The sequence below is a fragment of the Enoplosus armatus genome, chromosome 11 (genome assembly GCF_043641665.1).
Source record: "Enoplosus armatus isolate fEnoArm2 chromosome 11, fEnoArm2.hap1, whole genome shotgun sequence".
Lineage (NCBI taxonomy): Eukaryota > Metazoa > Chordata > Actinopteri > Centrarchiformes > Enoplosidae > Enoplosus > Enoplosus armatus.
Window position 1 is genome coordinate 6,487,073 of NC_092190.1, and position 25,190 is coordinate 6,512,262.

Consider the following 25,190-nt stretch of genomic DNA (forward strand, 5'->3'; position numbering starts at 1 on the left):
ATATCTGATCAGGCTAAGTTCTCTTTTCTTTTACATCTTGCCTAAACCAAGACATTGTGTAGCTGGCTTACAGTCTGTCTCCCTCTTACCGTCATTGTGAAGCTTGTCAGACAAAGACAGAAAGACGTGTGAATATCCCATTATATCTCTTTGTACTTACATTCAACCGTCAGTTATCACTTATTTTTTGTTTCAGAATAGCCGAGCACACAACACAGGTCATTGACACAGACTATATGGACAAACATATGTGAGCAAGTACTACACCCATATGTAGAACGTGTCATTCCAAAACCATCTGCTGCTGAAACAGCCTCCATTCCTCTGGTTTCTGGCTTTTCACCAGATTTTGAAAGCCACAAGAGCATTAGTGAGGTCAAACACTGATGTTGGGTGATAAGGTCTGGCTCACAGTTGGTGTTCAAGTTCACCCCAAAGGTGTTGGATGAGGTTGAGGTCAGGGCTCTGTGCAGGCCAGGATCCACGGAATTGAACTTCCAGCATTTTTGCCTTTCATGCAGGAGATCGCAGTTTGTATCCTGTCACAGTTGTGCAATTAACGTTGGCCTTTTTATTAACCATAACCACAATCTTTTTCTAACCTTAACCATACTGTATATCATAAAAAATTTATTGACGTTCTGGTCTGGTGACAAGGTTGTACCCATTTGTTTATGGACCTGGCTTTGTGCGTTGGAAGAACTTTATTGACTAAAATATCATAGTATGATGAAGATTTCTTGTAATTGGACTAAGGGGCCCAAACCAGAAAAAAGGTCCCAGAGCAACAGTACACAAAAGTATGGGAAAAGCGATAATTCCTGCACTGCTGCATAGAGATCCTCCATCAAATCATGCAGTCGTCTAGTAGAACATACATAAAGACAGTATGTCAGTGGCTGCACCACCTGTACTGTGTACTCTTTTGAGTGGTGACATTTAGTTGTAGTCTAGTAGACATTTAGGTTAAAGTTGTCTCCAGTATGTTGATGCAGCAGCTCCAGAAGAACATTTACTCTGCCACTTTCTGTCTTTCCAAGAATTTAGGAGATGAGAGGAGAACAACGAGACCTCTGAAGAAGACAATGTGGAAGGAGTTGTGGGAAGATGAGGGGTTGAACAAGTGAATGCAAGACGGCGATAATGGGAACTCACCATCAATGATATCAATCTGTTGAGCAGCAACATGCAGGAACACTGTGTAGTTTGTCAGGTTTGGCAGCTGTACACTAATCATCACAGTGCGCTTTGACTGCGCGATGAGAGAAAAAGAAGAAGAGTGGAAGAAGAGAATGAGAGCGGCATATCGATGCAGAGAAGGAGACAGAAAGGACACAATGCAGCAGCAGCAGCTGGAGAAAGAGGGTGAACCTGCTGCCTGGCTGCTGGTCTTGTGATTGATGAGGTCACTGAGAGGGCTTCCCCAAAATGCAGAGTGTCTTCAGAGGGTCAGTCAGAGGTTGGGTAGAGGTCAGAGAGCAACCGAAGGGGAGACGCAGTCTGAAAGTACCACAACAAATTTCAGTAAAATTATTCTTAGGGAGTCTTCCCTTGATGGCCACTGTATACTCTCTATATCGGCTGATAGACCGTACTTGACGTCAAATTAAATCTTTGTATGAAACAGGCTCCCGATTGGCTGCCATGGGGCCATGGGGTTCCTCATAAAATCATACTGTACATCTAAACTTCTGTTTCTCCACCGTCATAGCTGGAGTGTGTCAACACTTTGTGGAAGTTTGTCTCTCTTTTCTGTCTATGAAGAATAATATCTGACTTTAATGTCAGCGGCCATGACACAGCATTCACATTAAATGCATTTTGTTGAGAATGCTGGAGTATTTTGGCAGCCTGTGTTTATTTGCCACAAAGAGCCAGTGCACAAAGCTGGCACAGACTGTGTTCTGATCTGATCTTAAAACCTACCAGGACCTCCAATTTCTTGACATTTTCCTCCAGTTTTCCTTCTTGTCACTGTGCACTTACTAAGTGGAGTCAAAAAGCTTCAGGATAAGTGAACATTTTTGACTCGAATTAAAACCTTTTTCATTTTGTGTAGCTGCGTCTACAGCCACTCTGTCTTTTTGTGTGCACTCATATGCGATTGCACGATTTTTAAGATTCGCTCATTTTTGTCTGCAGACATATTTAGTATTTTGAAAGCTTAATAAATATTGAATGCTTATATAATCATTGTTGTATCTTGATGTTGTCAAATTACTCTCCAGTATAGTATTGGTTATCCATTTATCTTAGAATATGGATTGTAATATTTCATATTTCAGCTTGTCAGAAAGAATGATGAAAAATACATTGATTTACAGAAGCAGGCGGAGCAGGAGCTAGCCAGAAGGCAGGACTTAAGCTTTGTATATTAACAAAACTATATGACAATGAAAAGCCTGGTTGTAAAATACCACAACCCCTATAATAGTTCCTCCACCTCCCAAACTAGCATACATGCTAATTCCAACACACATACAGTACACACAAAGCACTTTCCAGTGTTGTCACTTAGTGTCTCTGGGTGGGAGGGCCAGCAGTGGAGTAGCTATGTGTGAAGGTAACCTTTTCAACCCCGTTGGAGCCACTTGGTAAACACACACTATAATTACTGCTTATTAGAGGCTATAGGGGCCCATTAGTGGCACTGGTCCTATCCCTCACTGCCTGCCACCTCATTATAGAAGCCAGTACAGCACAGTCTGCCTCATTACCACCTGCCTGTTAAACTCACACACATGCATCCATGCAGACACACACACACACACACACACACACACACACACAAACAAACAAGTAAACATGCACTTGTGAGCACACAGGAGTTCGCTGCAGGTGCTGCCAGATTGAAGTCAGGTGTTGACTTGTTAACTGTTGGATAGTGGAAAATAGCTGTCTGTGTATGTGTGCATAAGCATTCATGTGCATCATGTGACATAAGTCCAAAGTGATCAACCAACACTGTTTATGACTGCCTCATGCTATAGGCATAGTGCTCATTATTTTGAATACTGCCTTTAGTCCAATTTATTTGGCTTTGACTTGACATGAGAATTGTCACTGGCGTCACTTTGTTGCCTGTAACAGAAACTTTTAACTGTTTCAGGTGTTGACTTAGGCAGCTTTCTTTGGGCCAAGATGGATGTTTTTCAAATACTTTTGTTTGTGTTTTTATTATTTATGCCAATATTTTTGTGTGACAGCCATCCTCACTTTAGTAAAACTCAGAAGAAGTAATAATTGTTCATTTATTAATAAGGTAACAGATAAACATGTGTTGTATTATATGTTAGCTAGTGTACACATGATCGTATACATAACTTTTTTTTTTAATAAAACCATTCCCATTTTACCCACCCAATAATATACACACTATCTGTGACAATGTCTTGATTTTAAGTTATAGTAGAAGTGCTGCAACAGAACAAACCCACGAGTTTAAAGTGAAACTGACTAGTTAAAACATAAAAGTTAGTGGTGACTTTACACTGTACATGATGTAACTTACATTTCACGCAACAAGCTGCAGGTATATTTAGCCCAAAAAAAGAGACTTGGCTATAGGTCAGTACTGGCCACAACTCACACATATGCTTTATATGTGCACACACACACACACACACACACACACACACACACACACACACACACAAAATGTCTCTCTTAATTGCCCCCTCAGTATGCCCCATTTTGACCCAGTCTCTATTAAAAAAAACAATAATGTCACATTCCAGACCATGCCACCCTATGCTGTTCACTGTGCCGCCTGTGCTGCAAACAAAAGCCCCCTCTCTGTCAGCAGGCGCTGAACTGGGTGCAGCTGCCACTGCCGTTTCTCCACTTTACTGGCAAGGCCCAAGCTTCTCAACAACACTGATTTAATGGGGAATACAGACACTATTTTCCTCACGAACAGACCCTCTCCCATCCCTATCTGCCCTCCTTGTGCCCCCTGTTAGGGTTAAAATTTCTTAGCAGCGTCTGTTTGACTCTGCCATGGCAGCAGAAGCAGAGAGAAGCTGCCAACGCACTCTCCTTCTCTTTGATTCTTGTTTTTTTTCTCTCTCAGTCTTTCACTCTCAGTCTTCTGTCGCGTTACAGTAGTTGAGTGAACAGCACCATGGCAGCACTGGCAGTTAAAGACTTGTATCTGTCTCAGTTGCACGCTCTCTGTGTGTTTTTCTTTTTTTTTCTGTTCCTGCAGGTGAATGTGATGCAGGCAAGGATGCCAGGGAAGCAGATGGCCTCAAGAAAGAGAAAGAAACTAAAAGTGTAGAAGAAAAAAAAATAATGTGGTGGAGGGACCCTGTGGAAAATACTAAGCACTATAGAAGATGGAGCAACAGGGTGTCATACTGTAAATTGCTACAACGTCCAATGGGACACTTTTGATGCCGATCCATCTACTCTGACGTCCTCCCTTTAACATTTTGCTGCACTAAAGAGAATAATGCACCACTTCACGTTTTATACTGAATTTGTTTGGCAGTTTTGCCTTTTTATTGGATAGTTGAGTAGAGATACAGACAGGAAACACAGGGATAGAGAGGGGGTTACAAATAGCAACAAAGGCCAGAATGAAAACACAGATACTAAGATTACATGGTCCATGTCTTAATCACTACACCAGGAGTGAACAGTGCGTTTCGCATTGGCCTATTTTGACAAAAATACAACCAAATAATGTACATATTGGTATTAAGAAAGATCTACAAAGTACATATGCCATAAAACATTTATAGGTTCAACAAATTAAATAATGAGATCAAGAGTCCAAGAACAACCAACATTGAAGCAAATATTTTTCGCAAACAGGTGTTTCTATCTGGAGGAATATGCAAAGAAACAACGCAGGAGAATTAAGAGAGCGCACATATTGACATGTCTGCCTTCTACTCTGATCCAGAGTTAACAATCATCAACCTGAAGCACTTGTTAGTCTCAGATTTAATTAGGAAAGAAAAGAGTTAGCTCTCTTCGCCTGTATTGAACAACAGGTTACTCCCATAAGAATCCCTCAAATTCTTGCCATGTGCGTAGCTGTTTTAGAGGTGGCTGATAAAGGAGCATGTGTGGCTTTCAACATATAAGCATATGTGTGTGTGCGTCCACTCCAGAGTGCTCCAAACTTTGAGGACAGCCCCTCCAGAAAACACAGGCCTGGCCCTCCAAACTCAAAGGACGAGCTCCATTCACCGCCTGGCAACGGCGCTGAGAAATGGAGAAGAGATGGGCAGAACGGAATGGGTGGGCAGTAAATTATCAGCTTTTAGAGGAGAAGACACGATATTTATTTATAGCATTCAGCCAGGGCACTCGGGAGGGTTGAAATGGAATGGGGGTGCACGTCTTTTGCAAGGGGCATCCTAGGTGGTCAGCATTGACCTGCACTAACCCCTTGTATCCTGTCTCATTCTCCCACCCTTCACACTTGTCTTGTACCCAAAGATCCCGAGACCTCCCTGGTAATTAGGGAACGAGTCACACCCACTCCCTGCCCCCAAAGGCAGTAAATTTTCCTCCTTCTCCTGGCCTTGTGACACGCACACTCACACATCCACAGAATTGAGGCTTCAAGACACCATTCAGCCCTATCCCTACTTGCTCTATCCCCCACTCTACATTTTATCACCACCCCTTGTTTTGTTTTGCTGTCTCAATCCATCAATCTTCCCATTAGCCCTCCATATTACGGAAACCGCGGGGAACGCCCCCTTTACACCAGCCCCTCGAATCCGTCTTCCTCTCTGCACCTCCCTCAGCCTCCACCACTTGCTGCTGACTCCCTCTTTCCCTCCATCCTTCAGTCCAGCTTCATTAGTCCTACCTGTTGCTCTCAAATGATCACACTCTCCCTCGTTCTTCTCCAGGTTTCTGCTGATTCACCTCCAACTCGAGGTTAACATCATGGCCTTGGGCAAGGGAGGAAAAGATGAGAGATGGAGGGAGAGAGAAGAAGGATTGGGGATGCTGAGGGTGGACGGTGGTGGGGGTAGCTGCACTTTGGGTGGTATGTTTCCTGCGAGGGTGGGACACAATGCCCTCAGTGTTCAGGCAGGCCCACAGGAGCTTGTTTTACAACAGGGGAGGGGCGGCCATCAATGGCCAGATGATGTGAACCACCCTGAGCCGATTCACAGTGACAAACAGCCCCCTCCAATCAGACCCCCACCTCCTCCTCCTCCTCCTCCTCCTCCTCTTTTCTGCTTTCTCCCATCGCCTCCCTCCTTCCCTCCACACATTCTGTTCTGTTGGACCAAAACCAGGGCAGCAGCAACAGCACTGCAGCTCAATGGACTGGAAGTGAGGGTACACACAAATACATGGACACACATACTCAAAATTTCTCACATACAAAATGGGTATACATGCATAAACTCACGCGCACTGACACACAGTGGAACAGACCCTTTCTGTCCTTCCTCTTCTAATGACGCCTCAAGCATCTTGCTGGAACATGAATTGGTATTAGTTTAATTAAACCAGCGTGGCCCTTATTTAGGTTCCTCTCTTCATTCTCAAAAAGGCAAAACGGCTTGATGACAGCATAATTGCTGAAGAATTGAAGGAGAGCTAGTGTGTCGAGTTGCCAAGTGTGCCCCCCCCCCCCCACATCTCCAGCTCTGTAGGCTCTTTGGCCCTGCTCTGGAGACCTGTCCATTCTGTCAGCCCCAAAGTCCATTAACGTCTGCTCAGTCCATGCCATTCAAACAGACCTACTCCTACCTATTAAGTTTAGGTAAATAAAACTACTTGGTTAAGTTGAGAGAAAGATCACCTCCAAGGTTAAAATGTTAGTTGGGGAGAGACACCTGGGCTGAATTCCCTCACACTATCAGCACTGATTGGAGAGACAATGTTTTGGTCATGGACCTTAATCTGGCATCCATGACCAAAACATTGTCTCTCTAATCAGTGTCGACAGTGTGAGGGAATTCAGCCCTCTCTGCCAGGAGATGGGACATGAAAATGAAGTCTGTGGTGTCAAAGTCGCCCACTTTGCATGCCAACCGTTTCCTGCCGATAGGAACAACGTTTTATGCTACTGCCATTGTTCGTGAAAGATGACAGTCATTATTTGTATAGCTGCAAGAGGTCACTTATAATATATAATATGAACATGAATGCTTTTTTTTTTTACAATCTAGGTAATTTTTCCATTTTTTGGCCATAATTCCTGTTTGTTATGACAACATTTTTCTTGCTACAGTCTTGGGCGATCACAGTATCTATCCATCATCCATCCATCGTCTAAACTTGCTGGTCTTGTTGAAGGTTGCAGTGGGCCTATTCCAGCACACGTTGGGATGGTGAACAGGTTATAAGTCTACCACAGTAATCACCAAGTTAACAATTTTAAGTTAAATTTGCTCATTTGGAAATGAAACTGTGAGTGAATGTTAAAGTCATTAACCAAAATGTCACTTTTATCCCAGAGTGCTCCTTATTGGTTCAGCTTCGACCTATACTTACTGTTGCCGTGTGCTCACTGCGTTTTTCAACACAATGTATGATAATAGTGGACTTCCATTATAATGCGCTTCCAAATGAGAGGTTTACAAGAATGTTTGTTCACAACCTGCGTTCAAGTCCGACCATTTGTGGTGCTGACTTACAGGACTCTACTCCAAGTGGCCACATCTGAACATTCACTTTGATGAGTAACAGCCAGCTTTAATTGAGAGTCTTCTGACAGAAATAAATCAACATCTGTATTGAGTGTTTGGCTACACTCACATAATGACCTACAGAGGGCAACACGAAGGCTTCCTTACATTGCTACGCAGAAATCTCTCCGACCAAGACTGTTCATTTTCCCTGTATAATCACTCTGAAGACTGTTTTGAAAAAGTTCCATGTTCAGTTCAGGGATGGGAAACACCAGCTGACCTCACCAAAACCACTCCAGACAAAAACACCTGCCATCTACTTCCAGAGTCAACCCAAAAGGTGTGAAAACATATTTTGGGAGGGGTTGCGGAGTGCATGTCTGTGTATGTGTTGGGGGTGGGGGGGTGGGGGGTGGGGGGGGGGCGTGGCGAGGTTGACAGCTGGTTAGCAGTGGGGTGGTAATAAAGTAGTCCGCCCCTTTGTTAGGGATGATGAGCTTGTGTGTGTGTGTGTGTGATGGGATCAGGAGGCTGGTAGTGAGAGTAAAGGAATGTAACCCAGCCTCTCAGTCCCTCCATATGACGCTAATTGCAGCAGAACGGGGATGGCCTGGGCTCCTTGTGTACACCATTGTTATTCCTCAGCCTATTGTCTCCGGCCTTCTGACAATCGCCATCTGAATGAGAGCCTGTTAAGCCTGGCAGATCCCCATCATTAGACCCCTTTACACCCATTGTGATGCAGCACTGAGGATACTGTAGGGCTATCAGTGACTTTCAGCAGGACTGAGGCCTCGTCCACAATAACACAGATGAATTTTCTTTTTGTTCAGGCTGTACATCCACACAAAGCCGGCATGTTCCACCTTTGGAAACTTTTTGAAAACGCTCTCCAGCTTGGATAGTTTTGGAAAATGCCCACTGTTCTCCTGGCAGTGACATCCCAATGGAGAACTTTCATGGACTGCTGGTGTTATTAAAACTCGCGTGAATATAACAATGTGACATATGTATGCAGTCATTTTTAAAAATAATGTCCTGGTGTAAAAATAATCAGTGTACACTGCACAGCAGAGTATACAATTGACTCTTTCCAAATACGGTGTCTACCTACCTTCAAAGCAGTTTTCCAGGTCAACAATGTTACAAATCTTTAAAGGTTAAAATGTTTGACTTCTTCCACGTTTTGGCATATCTTTATGTTTATGATGTAAGAACACCATGTAAGCCCAATAACTAGACAAACTACCTGGGATCAAATAACAGCTTTGTACAATTGCAGCTGCCCGACAACAAAAACAGATATGTCAAAGGCAAGTTGTGAGTTCAACAACACAGAAATACAAAATCAGGGTTCAAAGACAGTTGCAGGTGACAAAAAAAGAGTTTTAACTTGCTATGGATATATTCAACCCCACAACAGACCAGATGGTGGTGCTAAAGTAATTTTGTTGTGTGCCTACCAAAATGGGAGGAAGAAGAAGAGGAAGAAGAGATTCAGCGTGGACAGTGAGCTTTTAGAGCAACCTGACAATGCCAGTGTGGATGGAACCTCATCTGACACGTAATTAGCCTTTTCAAATTCACCTGCATTAGTGTGGACATAGAGTTAGTTAGTTGATTTATTGGAGAAAAAGTGTGTAGATTGTAATGTGGCTCAATTGTCACTTTTAATTAAAACCATGAAAACAAAGACAAAACCTCACAGTCTAAATATACTCCAGAACTTTCTAAACATCGTAAAAAAAACTTATAATAATAATAATTTCACCCTCTTTCCCCCTGTTGACAATTAACAGCATCACTCCAGTGAACGTGACACTTTTTTGTCCACACAAGTTTGGTCACGGACGTACTATGGACACAAACCGCCAGCTGGCCTGCTTTGGGCAGTGTGCGGCTCAGTCTAGTCTCCGTCTCCCTAAAACAAGCATCTGGAGGCCCAGGGAGTGAATACAAGTGTGAATATATTCATCCCCATGCTGCTTTGTTAAATCTCTGGGCGTAAAGCCGTTGTACCCCCGTGCCCTCCTGGGTGACCCCCGAGGATCAGAGACCAGGTTGTCGAAACATTTGTAACATTTGGCCAAAGCAAATCTCAGGCTGCCTGTTGAATTGAGGCTCAGACCAAAGAGGAGGGAAAAAAAATCCCCCTGGAACCCTCAAAACACCCCTTACACTGGACCAGGACCCCCCTCTCATTCCTTATCCCTCACACACACACACCGAGCATGGAGGCTCAACCCCTCACAACCTCCAGCAAATCCCCTTTATCTTTTCCCAGCCAGATGGGGCCGCTGGAATAATAGCCGAAGCCCAATGAGTTCCATTCAATTTGTCATGCCGTCTAAAGGAGCTTGTAAGCTTCCCATTTGCAGTTATGTTATAGTAACCATGGGAGGCTCTGCAGTGTTAGGACTTAATTACCTCCTAATAGCTGTTGTAGAGATAAAGCCCCCGGCCAGCATAACCTAACACTGTCCAGCCCCTGAGACACAGAGGCCTGAAGTCTCCCTTGGCAGCCAGGATCCACATGGTTCATCATGCGTTAGATGGACTGCGCTTGCCTACATTAGTGACCTCTTCACCCCACATGCACCTGTACATTAGTCACCAGGTTGGTCTGACTTTGGAAGAACTCCACTGAGGATCTCAGGTTTGGTAGGAAGTTGTAACTGTTAAGTACTTTCTCAAGAGTTTATTTTTAAAGGACATTTTCAGATTAATTTCCTTATGTGCCTTATGTGCCCTATAGTTTTACTCTGTACCTTGGTACAATTTTAATTTCCGTTTTTAGCCAGCGAACTGTCGTTCCACCACTTTGGTCCAGACTGAATTATCTCAACAACCATTGGATGGATTGTGTTGTGGTACAGACATTCATGGCCTCCAGAGGATAAAGCCCTCTGACTTAGGTGATCCTCTGACTTGTGCACCAAGATGAGGTTCACATTTGTGGTTTATAAGAAAAAAAAATAGAAATAATAAAGAAGAAAGTATTAGGATAAGAATACTAAAATGTCATCGCATGAGGCCCATTGATTCTGAACATACAGGCACAGCAGCCTAGGTGCTTTTAAGGCCTAACAGTTCTTGATTGGCAAAGTCATTCACACGACCTTAATCCAATTGATCATCTGTTTCACCTGGTGAAGACCAGACCTGTTGCCCATGTTGCTATTCAACAGATACATCAGTCTGTAAGAGAAGGAAGACCTGGCCTCTTTTGGAGATTTTTACCTTCAGGTGCCTTTTCATGTGTTTGAACTTGAAACCTGACCTGAGTTATCTGAATTTGAGGACTTGCAGACATTGTGACCTCGGAACACACAGACAGTATCTCCCACAAATGATATGCTTGCTTGCAAAATACGTTTTTGGGGAAACATACTGTCTTCCGTAGTTTGTTTTTCTTCACAAAGAACATTCAGATCTGCAACTTTGACCCTAAATAATAAAAGCTACAATTCTGATGTCTTGAATGAGACAGGATGCAAACACGCTGGTGTAATGAATTTCACTCCACTTCCTGTACTGGCACTTAACTTTCCCATTGAATGTACAGTAAATCGCTACTGCAGGAGAGCTGCATGTGAATCTAACTAGGAAGACAATGTTGCACACAAACACACACAGAGTAACAGCAGTGGTGGCGGCAGGCGGCATCTCACGTTCCTCACTACAGATTTCAACAAAAGCGAGAATTTTGCTTCATTTCGTTCCAAGATTTCACAGAGAAAGGGATCGAGGGGGAGAGCCAGGACATTATTCATGTCTTTCAGTTCATTTGGCCTCAGCCGGTCCGCTCCCCAGACAGAAAGAGAAACCTTCTCTCGTGTTTTTCCACCCTCCTCTCTTTTCTGCTTTTTTTTTTTTTGTTCCCTTTCTTTTTTATTTTGGAGGCAGATTAGCAGGATTAAGTATGGCTCACATATGCTCCTTCTCACTATTGGTATTCACCACGGCACCGGGCCTACCGCCACCCAGACTGATGGACAGAGAGAGAGAGGGAGAAAGACGGAGATGATGGTGTAGTTGGTGAGAGTCAAAGTTGGAAGGGAAGAGGAAATGTTAAAAACACCCATGTCCACATACTTTGTGTGCTTTTGGTTTAGGCCCCTTAGTTCCAATCAATTGAAACTTTAATACTACAGCATGCAATGATATTTTTGACAAAAGACCTTCCAGTCCTGAGTACTGAGTCCACAGTTTGTGTTTGGCTCTTTCCTGTTTCAACATGACAATGCCTCCGTGCACAAAGCCAGGTCCATAAGAGAATGTGTTTTCCCAGTTTGGCGTGGAAGACCTTGACTGGCCTGCACAGAGCCCTGACCTCAACCCCATCCAACACCTTTGTGATGATCTGGAACACCAACTGTGAGCCAGGTCCCAACATCAGTGTTGGACCTCACTAATGCTCTTGTGGTTGAATGGCAGCAAATCTCTGTTGGAAAGGCTGAAACCAGAAGAGTGGAGGCTGATTTAGCAGCAGATTAATGTTCATGGTGTGGGAATCACATGGGTGTAATGTTTGAGGAAAATAATGAGATATTATAGAAAATCATTTTAAGGCTTTATCCAGGAAATGTACTTGCCTGCCACAAATCACACAGTGAGTTTGTATGGTGTGTAACTGAAGGCCCTCTGTTTGTTCAGATTATCTACAGAACACAGAAAGATTTAAACAACTCAATTAGGTGATAACTTTTAACATCAGTGGTCAACTGAAATATCAGAAATTTGAAGATATTAATTTCAAAACCTAGAGTTTCACAACCTCCATGTGGGCTTGCAGGGTGTTCTAAAGCTGATGATGTGCTTAAATGAATTTAATAGGTTTATAATAAAAGTTTGAGACACATACTATTTTAGAATAAGAGCATTTCTATCCTGTAGCAACTTGACAACTCTGTTGCATAAAATGATTGGCCCTAAATAGGAGTCATGTGTAAAAGGTTGAGAAATTCTTTCTAAATCTGTGGTTTAAGACTAGGAGATTTATTAGATTGATTTATGTATTTATTATTATTATTATTATTATTATTATTATTATTTCTGAAACAGCATGTGAGGGTTCAGACTACCACAAAGCCTCCTTAATTCCTGGTAGATAATTTGACTAGAGAATTGTAATTGATAATGATGCATGAGATGTGAGGGAAAGTCTGTAGTCTGTGTGTCTCATTGTAAATCCTGTGCAACAGTGAGACTGTGGGAATGTCTAACGAAGCAAGTGGTGGCACAGATACAAACCTCCTGATTTAAAATGCCACTTTAACCGCCTTCATTACCATAATCTTATTTAACGCGAGTAAACACGCGAAGGCAACGGACAGAGGACGGAGAAAACAAGCAAATATAATGATGAGAAAAAAGGGGGTTAGGCAGTGTGTGTGTGTGTGTGTGTGTGTGTGTGTGAGATAAAATTCATCGACCTCTAACGACCTTGATTTTGTGACATCGTTGGCGGAAAGATGTGACACCTGACTGACGGTGTTACGGCGCCGGAAATTGTTTCTGATTGGCTGGCAGGTGACCGTTAAATCGAAAAAAAAGACCCCCCTCAAATATAGTTCCGGTTAACTGTTTAACCGACGTTCTAAATCAGTGCGCAAGGTGTATTAAACTGCAGGTAACCATGGCAACAGCACAGAGCCTTAATTCTGGAAACTAACTGGAACTAACTGACCACAGAAAACAAATAGAAAACATTTTCAATACATTTGCATTTTATTAAGGTTATTTTTTTGAATAAAATAATTGCTTCGTTTTCAGTTGTTTGTGTTATTGCTATTTTTTTTTAAAGACAGAAAATCTGTTTTTTTTTCCGATCACAAACTTATATTATTTTAAATTAAAACCTTTTAAACTCTACAGAGAGTCTGTGAAATAAGCTATTAACGTTATTACAGTTATCTCAAATAGGCTTTTTATCAGTAACTGAAGCCTAAATACAGAACAACAGATAGGGCCTAAACTTGTAGAGGCAATTAGCGCTGATTGCGTCTGACTGCACAATACCACTCGTCATATTTCAGGACAATGCTGCTGTCAGTTTCAGTTACGTCCGAGAGCAAATCACCGGTTTGGGCCCTTCTGCCAGCCAGAGGCCGTCTGAGCGCCAGCAGCGGGCCACACTGAGATGGCTCACGGCAGACTAATTGAAATGTTGCGGATCATAACCGTTAAAAACAATTTTGCACACTTCATTAATTAACGTTAAAGATGCACTTTAACGGCAGCTGCTGGTCGACAGCGGGTAAAAACGGAAAACACCGCATTCACACCAAAACTGCAAGCAGGAAACATATTGCGCTGCTTATTAGGCTTCGACCCGTTATTACTGTTCACTTGAAGGGGCGACGTGATTTTATGGTCGAATAAGCTGCAGCTAAATTAAAATAATGAGAGATGAGGAACGAATTTGCGATCAGGATGATGGCTCAAATGTTGTGTAGATTAATAAAAATGAGAGGATATTGAATTAAAACAAATCTTCATTCATTTCTTTTTTTTTTTTTTAAACAATTTATGTAGTCAGTTTCTGAATAAAACGAATTAATCATAATTCATCTAAATCATTAAATTTCGGTCTGATTTATTGTGTTCCCGGATACAAATGACTCTTCACTTATGAAAGGCAAAATGTGGCTTATTCTCTGTGTTATTATAATAAAATCCATCCACACGCGGGCCAACATTTTCACAAGAAGGGGCCATATGTAGGAGGGAGTGTGTCTGATTTCACTTAATGCTGTGTGTTGGTAATTACATCAGGCTGGAGGACCCTCCGTCACCCCCCCCCCCCTCCCCCCTCCTCCTCCCTGCAAGGAGCTGATTGGTCGCAGGGAGGCAGCCGGGACAGAAACTGCGTTGTCCTGGTGACCCGGCCTCTGTGAGCTTCAGCCCGCTATAAAACCCTGCGGTCGCACGCTGGCGTGCCAAATGGGCTGTCAGATGCGATTTGGAGTAACAAGTGGATTTGACGTTTAGGTTTTCTCACCATCGCGCTTGGAAAAACACTCCTGGTACGTGTTTGATTATTTGTTTTTAGACATTCTGATAGAGAATTAGTGTCATCTTACAAATACTTTACGGCTGTTCTCCTTTATTTAGTGTCTCTTATTCCTTATCTGATGATCTCATATGAAAATAAAGATGAAGATGCCAGAAATGTACTTGTAAGCCGTGTTTAAATAAAAAACAAACAAACACGTATTTTGTTTTTACATAGGCCTACTTTAATTATGAATTAAACGGATAAAATAAGCAGTTGTTTCATATTTTATTTTCTGGTGGTGGCATGAAATCTTAGTGAATTAACTTAAAAAGTTTTTTCTCTTCAGACTACCGTTCTGGACCAGAACCATGGACTCTGATACGAGCCGAGTTTCGAGCAGACCGTCATCTCCGGAGGTGGACGACATCTTCCTGTCCGCCCTGAAGAAATCAGTGCACGGCTTCTCCGGCGCCGTGTCCTCCACACAGAGCGACTCTCCGTCAGACATCCACAGCCTGCGCGGCCTCTCCGCCGCCGACGAGGAATCCCTCCTCCGGCTGTCCAAGAAAGACCGTAAACTCATGTCAGAGGGCGAGCTGCAGACGATCCGCCTCAAGATCAACAGCCGCGAGAGGAAAAGGATGCACGACCTCAACGTGGCCATGGACGGGCTCCGGGAGGTCATGCCCTATGCGCACGGGCCATCGGTGCGCAAACTCTCCAAAATCGCCACCCTACTGCTGGCTAGAAACTACATCCTGATGCTGAGCAACTCGCTGGAGGAGATGAAGCGGCTGGTCAGCGAAATCTACGGCAGCAGCGGACACCACGGCGGCTTCCACCCGTCAGCCTGTGGGACTATGACACACGCGGGGCCCCTGCCGGGACACCCGGTGGCTTCCCACGCCTCACACCCGGCTGTGCACCACCCGCTCCTCCCACCGGCTGCAGTCTCCACCGCCTCTTTGTCCGCACCCGGTATCGCCGCCGTCACCTCTGTCAGACCCCATCACGGACTCCTCAAAGCGCCCGTTGCAGGTGCAGGGCCGCTGGGCAGCAGTTTCCAGCACTGGGGCGTTGGCACCGGGATGCCTTGTCCGTGCAGCATGTGCCAAGTCCCGCCTCCGCATGTGTCCAGCATGAGCGCCGTCACCATGCCGAGGCTGGCCAGCGACTCCAAGTGACTCCAAAGTGAAAGGAGACGAACTTTCGGGGTTGTTACAGACTCTCTCTCTCTCTCTCTCCCCTCATTATTACGCTTTTTATTTATCTTCGTCGCTGAATCCGTTGCGTCGACGGAGCCAGTAAAGACCAATGCATTGATTTTCCTCACCGGGACTTTGGGGTTTTGCAACTAACTTAGTGTTTTATGGTAATTAACTTCAATTGTAACAAGTGTTTCCCCTCAGAGCTCCTAAAGCGCAACAAAACTTAAGCTTATCATTGGAGCTCACGGATGGCCCAGACACCTGTGCGTCTCTACAGATGTTTAAAGATCAGATGTAATCGCTGGTGCTTAGTTGGGCCTGCAGGGGGAAAATGTCCCAAATCAAACCACAAAATATAGTGTAAATATGTAGATGGATTATTCTGTTTAAATAGTGGGAGATATTATATATTAGTCTTGTTAATGTGTGGGAAGACTCCCCCTCCCCTCACGTGTTGCACCTGCTTTATTCTATCCGTCTTATTCAACGCTTCTCTCCTTGTTTTCTCCCCAGTAGGCTGTCTCTCTCTGTCCGACGCAAACAATGACCACTTCTTTATTTTTTTAATAAAAAAATGAAAATGATATTTATTTACTTATTTTGGACGGAAGTTTCAGATGACTCTCTGATTATGTTGGGGTTTGAAATGTAAAATAAAGACGATTAATTGAAAAGTGAAAAAGTCTTTGGTGATGTGTTTCTTATTATCTTTGTGTTTACACACACAATACGACATTTCTTACATTAAAGCAGCACTGATACACCAACAGGCCTACAGATAGAAACACTGAACAGCAACAGCATTGCAGACAATATCTTCACATCAAACAAACCAAGCAAACTGTATTTTCATGCTGAATGACTGATACACTTCCAACATCAAAGAGCTCTTTTCTGATGTACTTTAGGCTTAAAAACCACCTGGAAACGGACTTTTATTATCACAGTTCGTATCATTTTGAAACACGCAGGAAACCTTTAGCAGTTGAGTAATGGCATGTAAAGGTCCTTCATCAAGCTTTGCTTTTAGCCGCCATTCACTAAATAAAAACATAGCTTCATTTCGGGATTCTTGGCTAAATGAGACCATTTTGTGACTTTGAACTATATAACTAAATTGACTTGACTAGTGTAGATAAAAGAATAGAATAAAGCAATATACAGGCATTTGGTTCTTTTGACTTTTCAATAACTTTAATGTTACCTAATTAACCTATTTATTATCCCTACATAAAATGAATACGCCCATCTAAGAAAAACGGGAATTTATTTAATAAAAACAAGAATTCAGTTGGAAAATCTTAGATTGAGCTCTGATGGATAAAAACCTAAACAATAAACATGTTCATGCAATCGTAATATTTTATGATATATTAGCGTTTGTGTCCTCATGAAACCAACTCGTTCTGAGCTCGTCTCTCCTGCTGGATGATACTCAGACCACAAAGTCTGACTGACAAAGTCCGTGTTTGTGAGCCTTCACAGTTGCACACAAGGTGACTTCAGCTGCTGACTTTTACAGACACCTGTACGCCCAGCTGGACTTTCATCCTGCAGACTTTATCTGTTGCAATGAGCTAAAGATGTATATATTACCAAATGTTGAATACCTTTCAGTTTTCTAACCTGTGTGACAAGAGGGTGACCACGAAAAACTGCGTTTGGAATCGTCAGCTTTGCAAACTATGCGTGTAAACAGCAGCCAAGGACGCGCACAAAACGCTCTGCTGGCAGAAAGAAGCCCGTGATGAGTAAAGGCCGGTATACTTTAGGAAAAGGTAGCAGCTGCATAGCAGATTGTGCATCCTGTTGCAATGTTTTCCAAAGGCTTTTGAAGCTGGAACGATATGAATTAAATCTCTGAATATTCATGCATGCATTTGTTTATTCGTCTCATTACTGAAATTGAATTATTCAAAGTCCTTCAGCGTTTTGTAGGACGTTTCAGAGAGGAGGAGGTCATTTGGTGCAATACGGCAAAAAACAAACAAACAAACAAAAAAAAACAGTCTATTTACAGGTAATATATAAAACAATCATTCTTTAAAAGGTGAACACATATTACATCTTAGAATAACAGACCCCAAATCCCTGGAATTACTTTGCTCTTAAAATTCCTACTTTATATTTAAAAATGTTACTTTGCCTGAGTATAGTTATGTACATTTTCAGAAGCCGTTACACTTTCCTCACAGCTTTCCCTTCAACACCACATTAGACAGTATTCTCTCTGACTTCTTCCTCTCCTGCAGAGTCAGATGGATCCATATTTGATGACACACTAAACAGGTCATCAACCACAAAAAGGAGCAATTTTCAGCTATCAGTCATGTTCATTTGTCCTCAAGGTGGATGTGACTTAAATTATGTCAAAATACTGATAAGTTCAGGGCAGAAAAATGTCTTATAAGACAGTTTTGCCTGTTAATTCAGTCAAACTTTCATGTCACACAACTTTTTGTTTCAAATGGCTCATAGGCCCACAGTTGTATTTGTCTGAATAGACTTTGCTCAGGTCTAATTAAATTAAATTGATCCCTTTCTTGTATCTGAAGAGCCTCTTCAAGTGTTTTGTCAGTGTGTGTGCATTTGTTCCTATGATAACATGCCGATATGCCGCAGTCTGAACGGAGCCACGCAATCCTCAGAGGAGGTGTAATCAGACAAAATCAGTGAAAACACCTGTGTGAGTGGGCTCTATAGGCTGTAAGGACTTCAGATCTCTTCCTTGTTCATCAAAACACAGTTTGTCGCCATCATCCAAGTCCTTAGTGCACTCTCTAATGTGTCTGCAGACATTTTGACTTACACATTAAAAGCACTGGTGTTACTAATAACATTAATGGTGGTTCTGTTCTGTTCAAGTGTCCCAGTAGACTATGACAGTGTGACAGTGAGCCAGCGTGCACAATACCAGGACCCTGCAACTGAAGCATGACAATGAATTTTATTATTATTTCTTTCTTACTGTGACATGTCAAAAAGAGAAAAAGGCCTTATGATACATATCACAGTTTGTGACACACCTGTTGTATAACAACTGGCAAATGTTAACATGCCAACTCATCGGTTACTCATATATAACAATAAGAAATAACATCTATGCTATGCTACACTGTACTTTCACTTTAAATTGAAAATTGAAGAGCACATTCATCAATCCAGTTGTTTAGCTCTGGTCAGCTTGCAGATGTTGTTCATATGGACAAAAGAACGTATTTTAACTGATGACTTAGTTTCCCTGGACAATGTGATTTGCTATTTGAGGCAATATTTAGTCTTTGTCCTGTGGTTTAGTGTTAAAATGTTGACGGCTTTTGTCATCTTGACAGATTTCCAGCACAACTTCAAAGTGAGAGTGTGATGGTAGACAGTTGTCACTTATGTAAAACGTCACAGTGAGTAAAAAAGAGAGGGACCTTCTGTAAAATCTCAGTATTTTGCATCTACAGAAACATTCACGATAGAAGAGGCTCCAGTTAGTCCCCATACAGACACATAGGTAGTTTGATAATTTAGTGCAGCCACAAGACACAATTACATGCAATGACCCATTCGCTTTTTCTCAACTTGAATGTTTCAGTATCTTTAGTTTTGCTATCATTTTTGTTTTCTCCAGCTGTAGTAGGACATGACACATCTGATTAAGTTCTGCAGGTGATACAGTCGAACAAAAAAGGTAAACTACTTAACTCTATCTCAAAATAACAGGCTGAATGTAACAGATTGACGATACTGAGGGACAATTAACACAAAATAATCCACACAGCTGTTTTCAGAATTAACAAAACATTTTGACGGCACATGAAGGCATAAACTGTAGGATAGTTATTCTCAGAACATCTGCTTTACCGCATGAGCCTTTGCCCCACAGCCGCCCAAGCACCATTTGTCAGTGCAAAACGCAGTTAACATAGATTGCAAAGTATCATATTGCAAAAATAATTAGACCTCCCTCTCCCCCATGATTCCCTGTCTTTAGTCTAAATTTCAACATTGATCTATACTGCTCTTGATAACTTGGACATGTAGGAGCAGCAAACTGCTTTACCGCTCCTAGTCACAGATTCTCCAAGTCTCTGGAAGTCCAGCAAGTAACTTTTAGAGGTGGTGTGATTGCATTGCAAGTCAAAGCAAGGACACAAGCTGACACATATTGAGGCAAAGACGCATCAGCGTGAATTGAAAATGTTTCAACTGGAACGAAAAACTCCAAGGTTTTATAACATAATCTGCAAATTCTCCAAACCTTCATGCACTGGGAACATTTATTTAATATAGGGCGGGTTTTAGCGCCATTGTGGCGATGGTAAGTGTTGGCTTCTAAATCTTGTCATGCCAAACGTCTGTGTATTATGTTGAACTAGAAGCCATATGAATTGGATGTTGGAACGAACTAGCTACCTAGCCTAGCAACGTCACATGTGCCGATGCTCTGATTGGTTGTAGCGTTCAGAGGCATTTTGTCGCGCGCACCCGTTGATAATGCCCCTTGGAAATCAAAAATCATTTCTAGCAGGGTCGGCCAAAAACTAAGAAATCGTTCAGTCAGTCTGAACACACTTAATATATAAGCCCAAAATATCCCATAGGCGTTAAAGTGGGCTGACATCCGGTGACCGCAAAAGCCACAGCATATGATCCACATCATTTTCATCCTTATCCAACCCTCCAGCCCTCGTGTGTGGAGGCACCTGCATTTCTTATATTTCTCCAGATAAACTCAACATAAACAGCTGTCATGGCTTTTAAAATAAACGACTACTTTAATTAGTTGCCTTTTTAGACATTTTAGGGAGTTAATTTATTTGACTAAATGTAACTTTAGTCCACAGTGATTGATAGATAGTAGCTATATTCATTCAGATGGTGAAGTTTTTTCTTATTTTTGTTGGAGACAAATTTTAGGAATAAGTTGATACAATCACATCTAACACTCATGGGAGTTTTTCTTCTATACACCCGGATAAACATGGTGCTAAAGTTAAAAGAGAACCTGAGTGAGAAGCATCTTTTCAGCTCTGCCTGAACACTCCAGCCAATAGCAGCTGGGCTTCACATGCCAGTGACTGGATTTGAATAAACAGCTCCTTATCCACTGTTGGTGGCAGGCTGACTTATCCATTGATGCTGAGAGTCTGAGGTTGATTCTGTGACAATTTAAATATTCATAACTTTGGACAGAAGGGGAGCATCAGTCTAACACTGTTGTAACTGGATTTAAACCTTCCCGAAAACACTGCACAGATGTACACTCTTTCAGCTCTGTGCATCATGTTGTGTTAGCTGAAGGGATTAAAGATTGGTGGGATGCATCAAAGGTGGCGGAATAACAGAAAGAGAAACAGAGTCTATGATGGAGAAAAGGAGGAATAAGGGAGAGAAGATAAACAAACAGAGAAGCTGTCAGAGACAAAGGCAGGATTTAACACTTACAAGGGAATAGAGGGAGCTCTAAGGTGAATATGAGACCTCAGAGGTCACTCTTTCCCATGGGACTGATGTTTATTCCAACACGGCCTCATCTGCTCATCCTTAACTACCATTAAACACTGTGATGGACTCTAACACACACAAAGAAACAATGACAAGTGGTTGCTTAGCTGAGGATTTAGAACAGTTGGTTAGGTTTTCATGTGCTATGCTGTTTTGTATGGTGTTAAAGGAATAGTTTGACATTTTGGGAAATACACACATTTCACTTTCTTGCAAAAACTTAGATGAGAAGATTGAGGCTCGAGGGATGGCACTGTCACTTTGACCGTCAACCACTTTGGTCCAAAACTGAAATATCTTTTGAATGCATCGCCATAAAATGTTTGGACAGACATTCATTGTCCCAAGAGGATGAATCCTGGTTTTAAGCTAAATATCTCGTCAGTGCCTCAGGATCATATTAACTTTGATGATCTCCTGACTTTTCATCTTGTGCACCATCAGGTCAAAGCCTGAAAATGCTAACATGCTAAACTAAGATGGTGAAAGCAGGAAACGGTATTCCTCTGTAAACATTGTACTTTTGTATTATACCACCGTCACATGTCACATGTCACACGAGTACATTATCACAGAACTGCTACTGTGGCTGTAGACTCACCAACTGGGAGATATTGTGGGTGTCAGATATCTGACCTGCACTTTAAACAAAAACAAAAATCAGGTTGTTTCAGGTCCTGGTGAGACGATGAAATACAGTCCAGGAATGCTGGTAACAGATCTACGAGTTGAGAGTGTATGAGAGCCAAGAATCCTTAGTTAGACCTCATTCATGTCCCAGTCCTGTGCTCCTCAAATTCATGATTAATAAGCTTAATGTGTTTGTTTTATAACTTTTAGACTACTACACATCACATTGGTGTTGATTTACAAACGAAATTATTCAGAGATGCTTTGTGCTTGATTTTATTGTGCACCCCTGTAGTACCCAGCATCCAAACCTTTTCCTACAGTATACAGCAGCTGATTCTGATCCTGACTGATTATAGGCCTGGGTTTGTAAACTGGAACTATGTAGAACACCTGTAGCCTTGGTGTGATTTAAAATGCAGCTCGCAGCTAAAGTTAGCATTTGGTGAGTCTCCTGGCATTCTGAAACTATTTCAATAAAGGATTCATATTGTTTTAGGTGACATTCACAATAAGAAGTGAGGATACTCGTGGGGTGCAGGTACTTTGTACCATTTATAAACTCATCAGGATATTTCTGCAATGCTGGATACTGCACAACTTAACAATACTTGTGTGTGTTTGTGTGTCTGTCCAACAATCTATGAACAGCAGCAGATGAACTCGGGTGGATCAATGTGTTTAGTAAAAGCCCAAAGGGACAAAGACAGAAGGGAGTGAGAGAGAGAGAGTAAAGGAAAACGAAAGAAACAATGCGAGAGAGCAGAAGATCTATTGAGTGTGTTTTTTGTGGCTGAAGAATCGTCCCCAGTGGCTTTGAAAAGAGGGATAATCCTGTCAAGTAAGCAGACCTTTGGATATTCATGACTGGCCGAGCGGCTCCGCGGACTGAAGGAGGACACAGTCAGGATGGGATTAAACATCAAAGTGAATCTGAGGAGTGCAGGACTAGAACATGAATCAACCAATGCAGAAACACAGAGGTCTCAGAGGGGTGTGCTGGGGGCCAGTGGGAGCCAGTTGTCTGGTGGGTGGACAGCACTTTGATGAGGGCCTCCTATATGCCATTCAGGAGAGTGATATGGTGTGGGCTGTGCACCTGCCCCCCAATCTGAGAAACATATACACACATAAGCATCACATTTGCTAACATAATAAGTTCTCATTAGTGTCATCTTTCAGTCCGTTGAGCTGCTGAGGAGGAGAGTTGTGTACAGACAGAAGTGACCAAGCGATTAGACTCACTTTTTTGGGCTTTTGGTCTGGGCCTGTTTTTCATGGTTTGGAGACGGCCCCTCAGTTCCAATGAAGGGAATGGTGTGGAGGATCTTGACTGGCCTGCACAGAGCCCTGACCTCAACCCCATCCAACATCTTTGGGGTGAACTAGAGTCAGGTCTTATCGCCCAACATCAGTGTTGGACCTCACTAATGCTCTTGTGTCTGAATGGGAGCAGATCCCTGCAGCCAGTCTCAAAATCTGGTGAAAAACCTCAAAGTGGAGACTGATAGAGCAGCATGATGCCCATGGTTTTTGGAATTACCTGTTAAACAATCCACATACTTTTATCCACGTAGTGTATGTTGCCATGCCAATAATTTGGGTTTTATTTGTGCAGGTTTAGAGATATTTGCCTCTTTCATTGGAACTGCATTTTTTACAAAGAAATAGTCCTGAAAACAATTTACATTTTTAGTCTAAAGAGAAATACAGATCTGAAATATTGTGTTTTTCCATTTTCATTTTCTTTTCATGAAATTCCTGAAAACACACCTTACCTTTAAAAACTGTGTTATGTGTGACAATTATCATCAAATATATACACTCGAACACATCACACTCTCTCTCTAATACACAACCACACACATACATAGACACACACACTGAAGCTTGTATTTCGGGGACCAACAAAATGTATGTGTGTGTGTGTGTGTGTGTGTGTGTGTGTGTGTGTATCGTGTGGATAACGTCCCATATGGTTTGTTGACCAGCTCACACTCATGTCTGTCCCCCTGGCTGTGGCTGCTGGCAGCTGGGACGTTTGGACAAAGAAACTCAACATGACAGGATTCAGGGAAACTAAAGTGCTGTTGGGAAACACACACACACACACACACACACACACACAGGTTTTGAATCTATGCTGAGACCTTTCTGACATGTCTTACATTGAGGGAAATTGATGAATAGATCTGTACTCGCACTTGAGTTTTAGCCATTTTCTGATCCGACGACGTTGTCCTGGTGATGGGGGCCTTGCGAAACTGTGACCAACTGTTTCAACAGTGATGTGTTATGGCTGTTATGGCTGTTCTGGCCGATCTGCCACCAAATTTGGTTAGGTTTAGGCAAGATTGATTAGGGAGAGACCATGGTTTGGTTTCAAAGGTTAGGACACGACCGTTGTCATAGTTAACAGAAACCAAGGTTGACTGTCAGAGTAGAAAACAGGAAACAAGCAACAGTCTCACATGTCACAATCACACACATTGTTGACCAACCACCTAGTGTTAGCATATGTTGGCATGCTAACTCTCTAAACTAAGATGGCGACCATGATGAACATTACACCTGCTAAACATCAACAAGTTAACATTGTCATTGTGAGTCTAACGTCCAGCCATAAAATAACTCCCTTGGGTTCGAGGTTAAGTCAGTCCAGTGTGATTATTTCTGCCTCCACAGCAGCCACGCCACCATGAGATGTTTTAATAACTGCAACCCCAATTTGTCAAGTTACTGAGGCCTGCTATCATGTTGCGCTGCAACATATGTCTGCTCTCCGAGTTGTTGCTTCCCCTGGGGTCCCCTGTTTCATAAATCAAATTAGCACCACACTCAGACTGGCTGTCATCTGATTCACAAGTAAGCTGGACAGAAGTAAACCACAACTTCCTTTCCCCATTTTTAGGTCTGTTTTTAACCATTTAATTAATATCATTGTAAAAAAATCACCTGCTATCACAGTCTCGGTAGTTAACATTCCTCAGTGGGAGGCCAGTCATGAGTTTGGACAACATCTGTGATAAACCTGCTGCAGTTTAATCAGAGTGGAGGCTGAATAGAAAGGGAGAGTGGTGGCTGCTTCAGTCTGATCTCTCAGGTCTTAGTGGGGATTTTAATGTGCTGAGAGGCTGTGAGGAGCAGGAGCACAGTGGGAGGTGAATGAGCTGCAGGAGGAGGAGGAGGAGGTTGTAAGGCATAGCAGAGAGATTCTGGGCTGCATCAAGGGGAGGGTGTGTG

At 42.5% G+C, this 25,190-nt stretch overlaps 1 protein-coding gene across 1 annotated transcript; it reads left to right on the forward strand.

The window, feature by feature from the left end:
• Positions 1-14,558: 14,558 nt before the first annotated feature.
• olig2 (oligodendrocyte lineage transcription factor 2) lies at positions 14,559-15,797 on the forward strand. Its single transcript, XM_070915076.1, is given in 2 exon segments — positions 14,559-14,641; positions 14,960-15,797. Coding segments are annotated over 2 exon segments (921 nt in total).
• Positions 15,798-25,190: the final 9,393 nt, after the last annotated feature.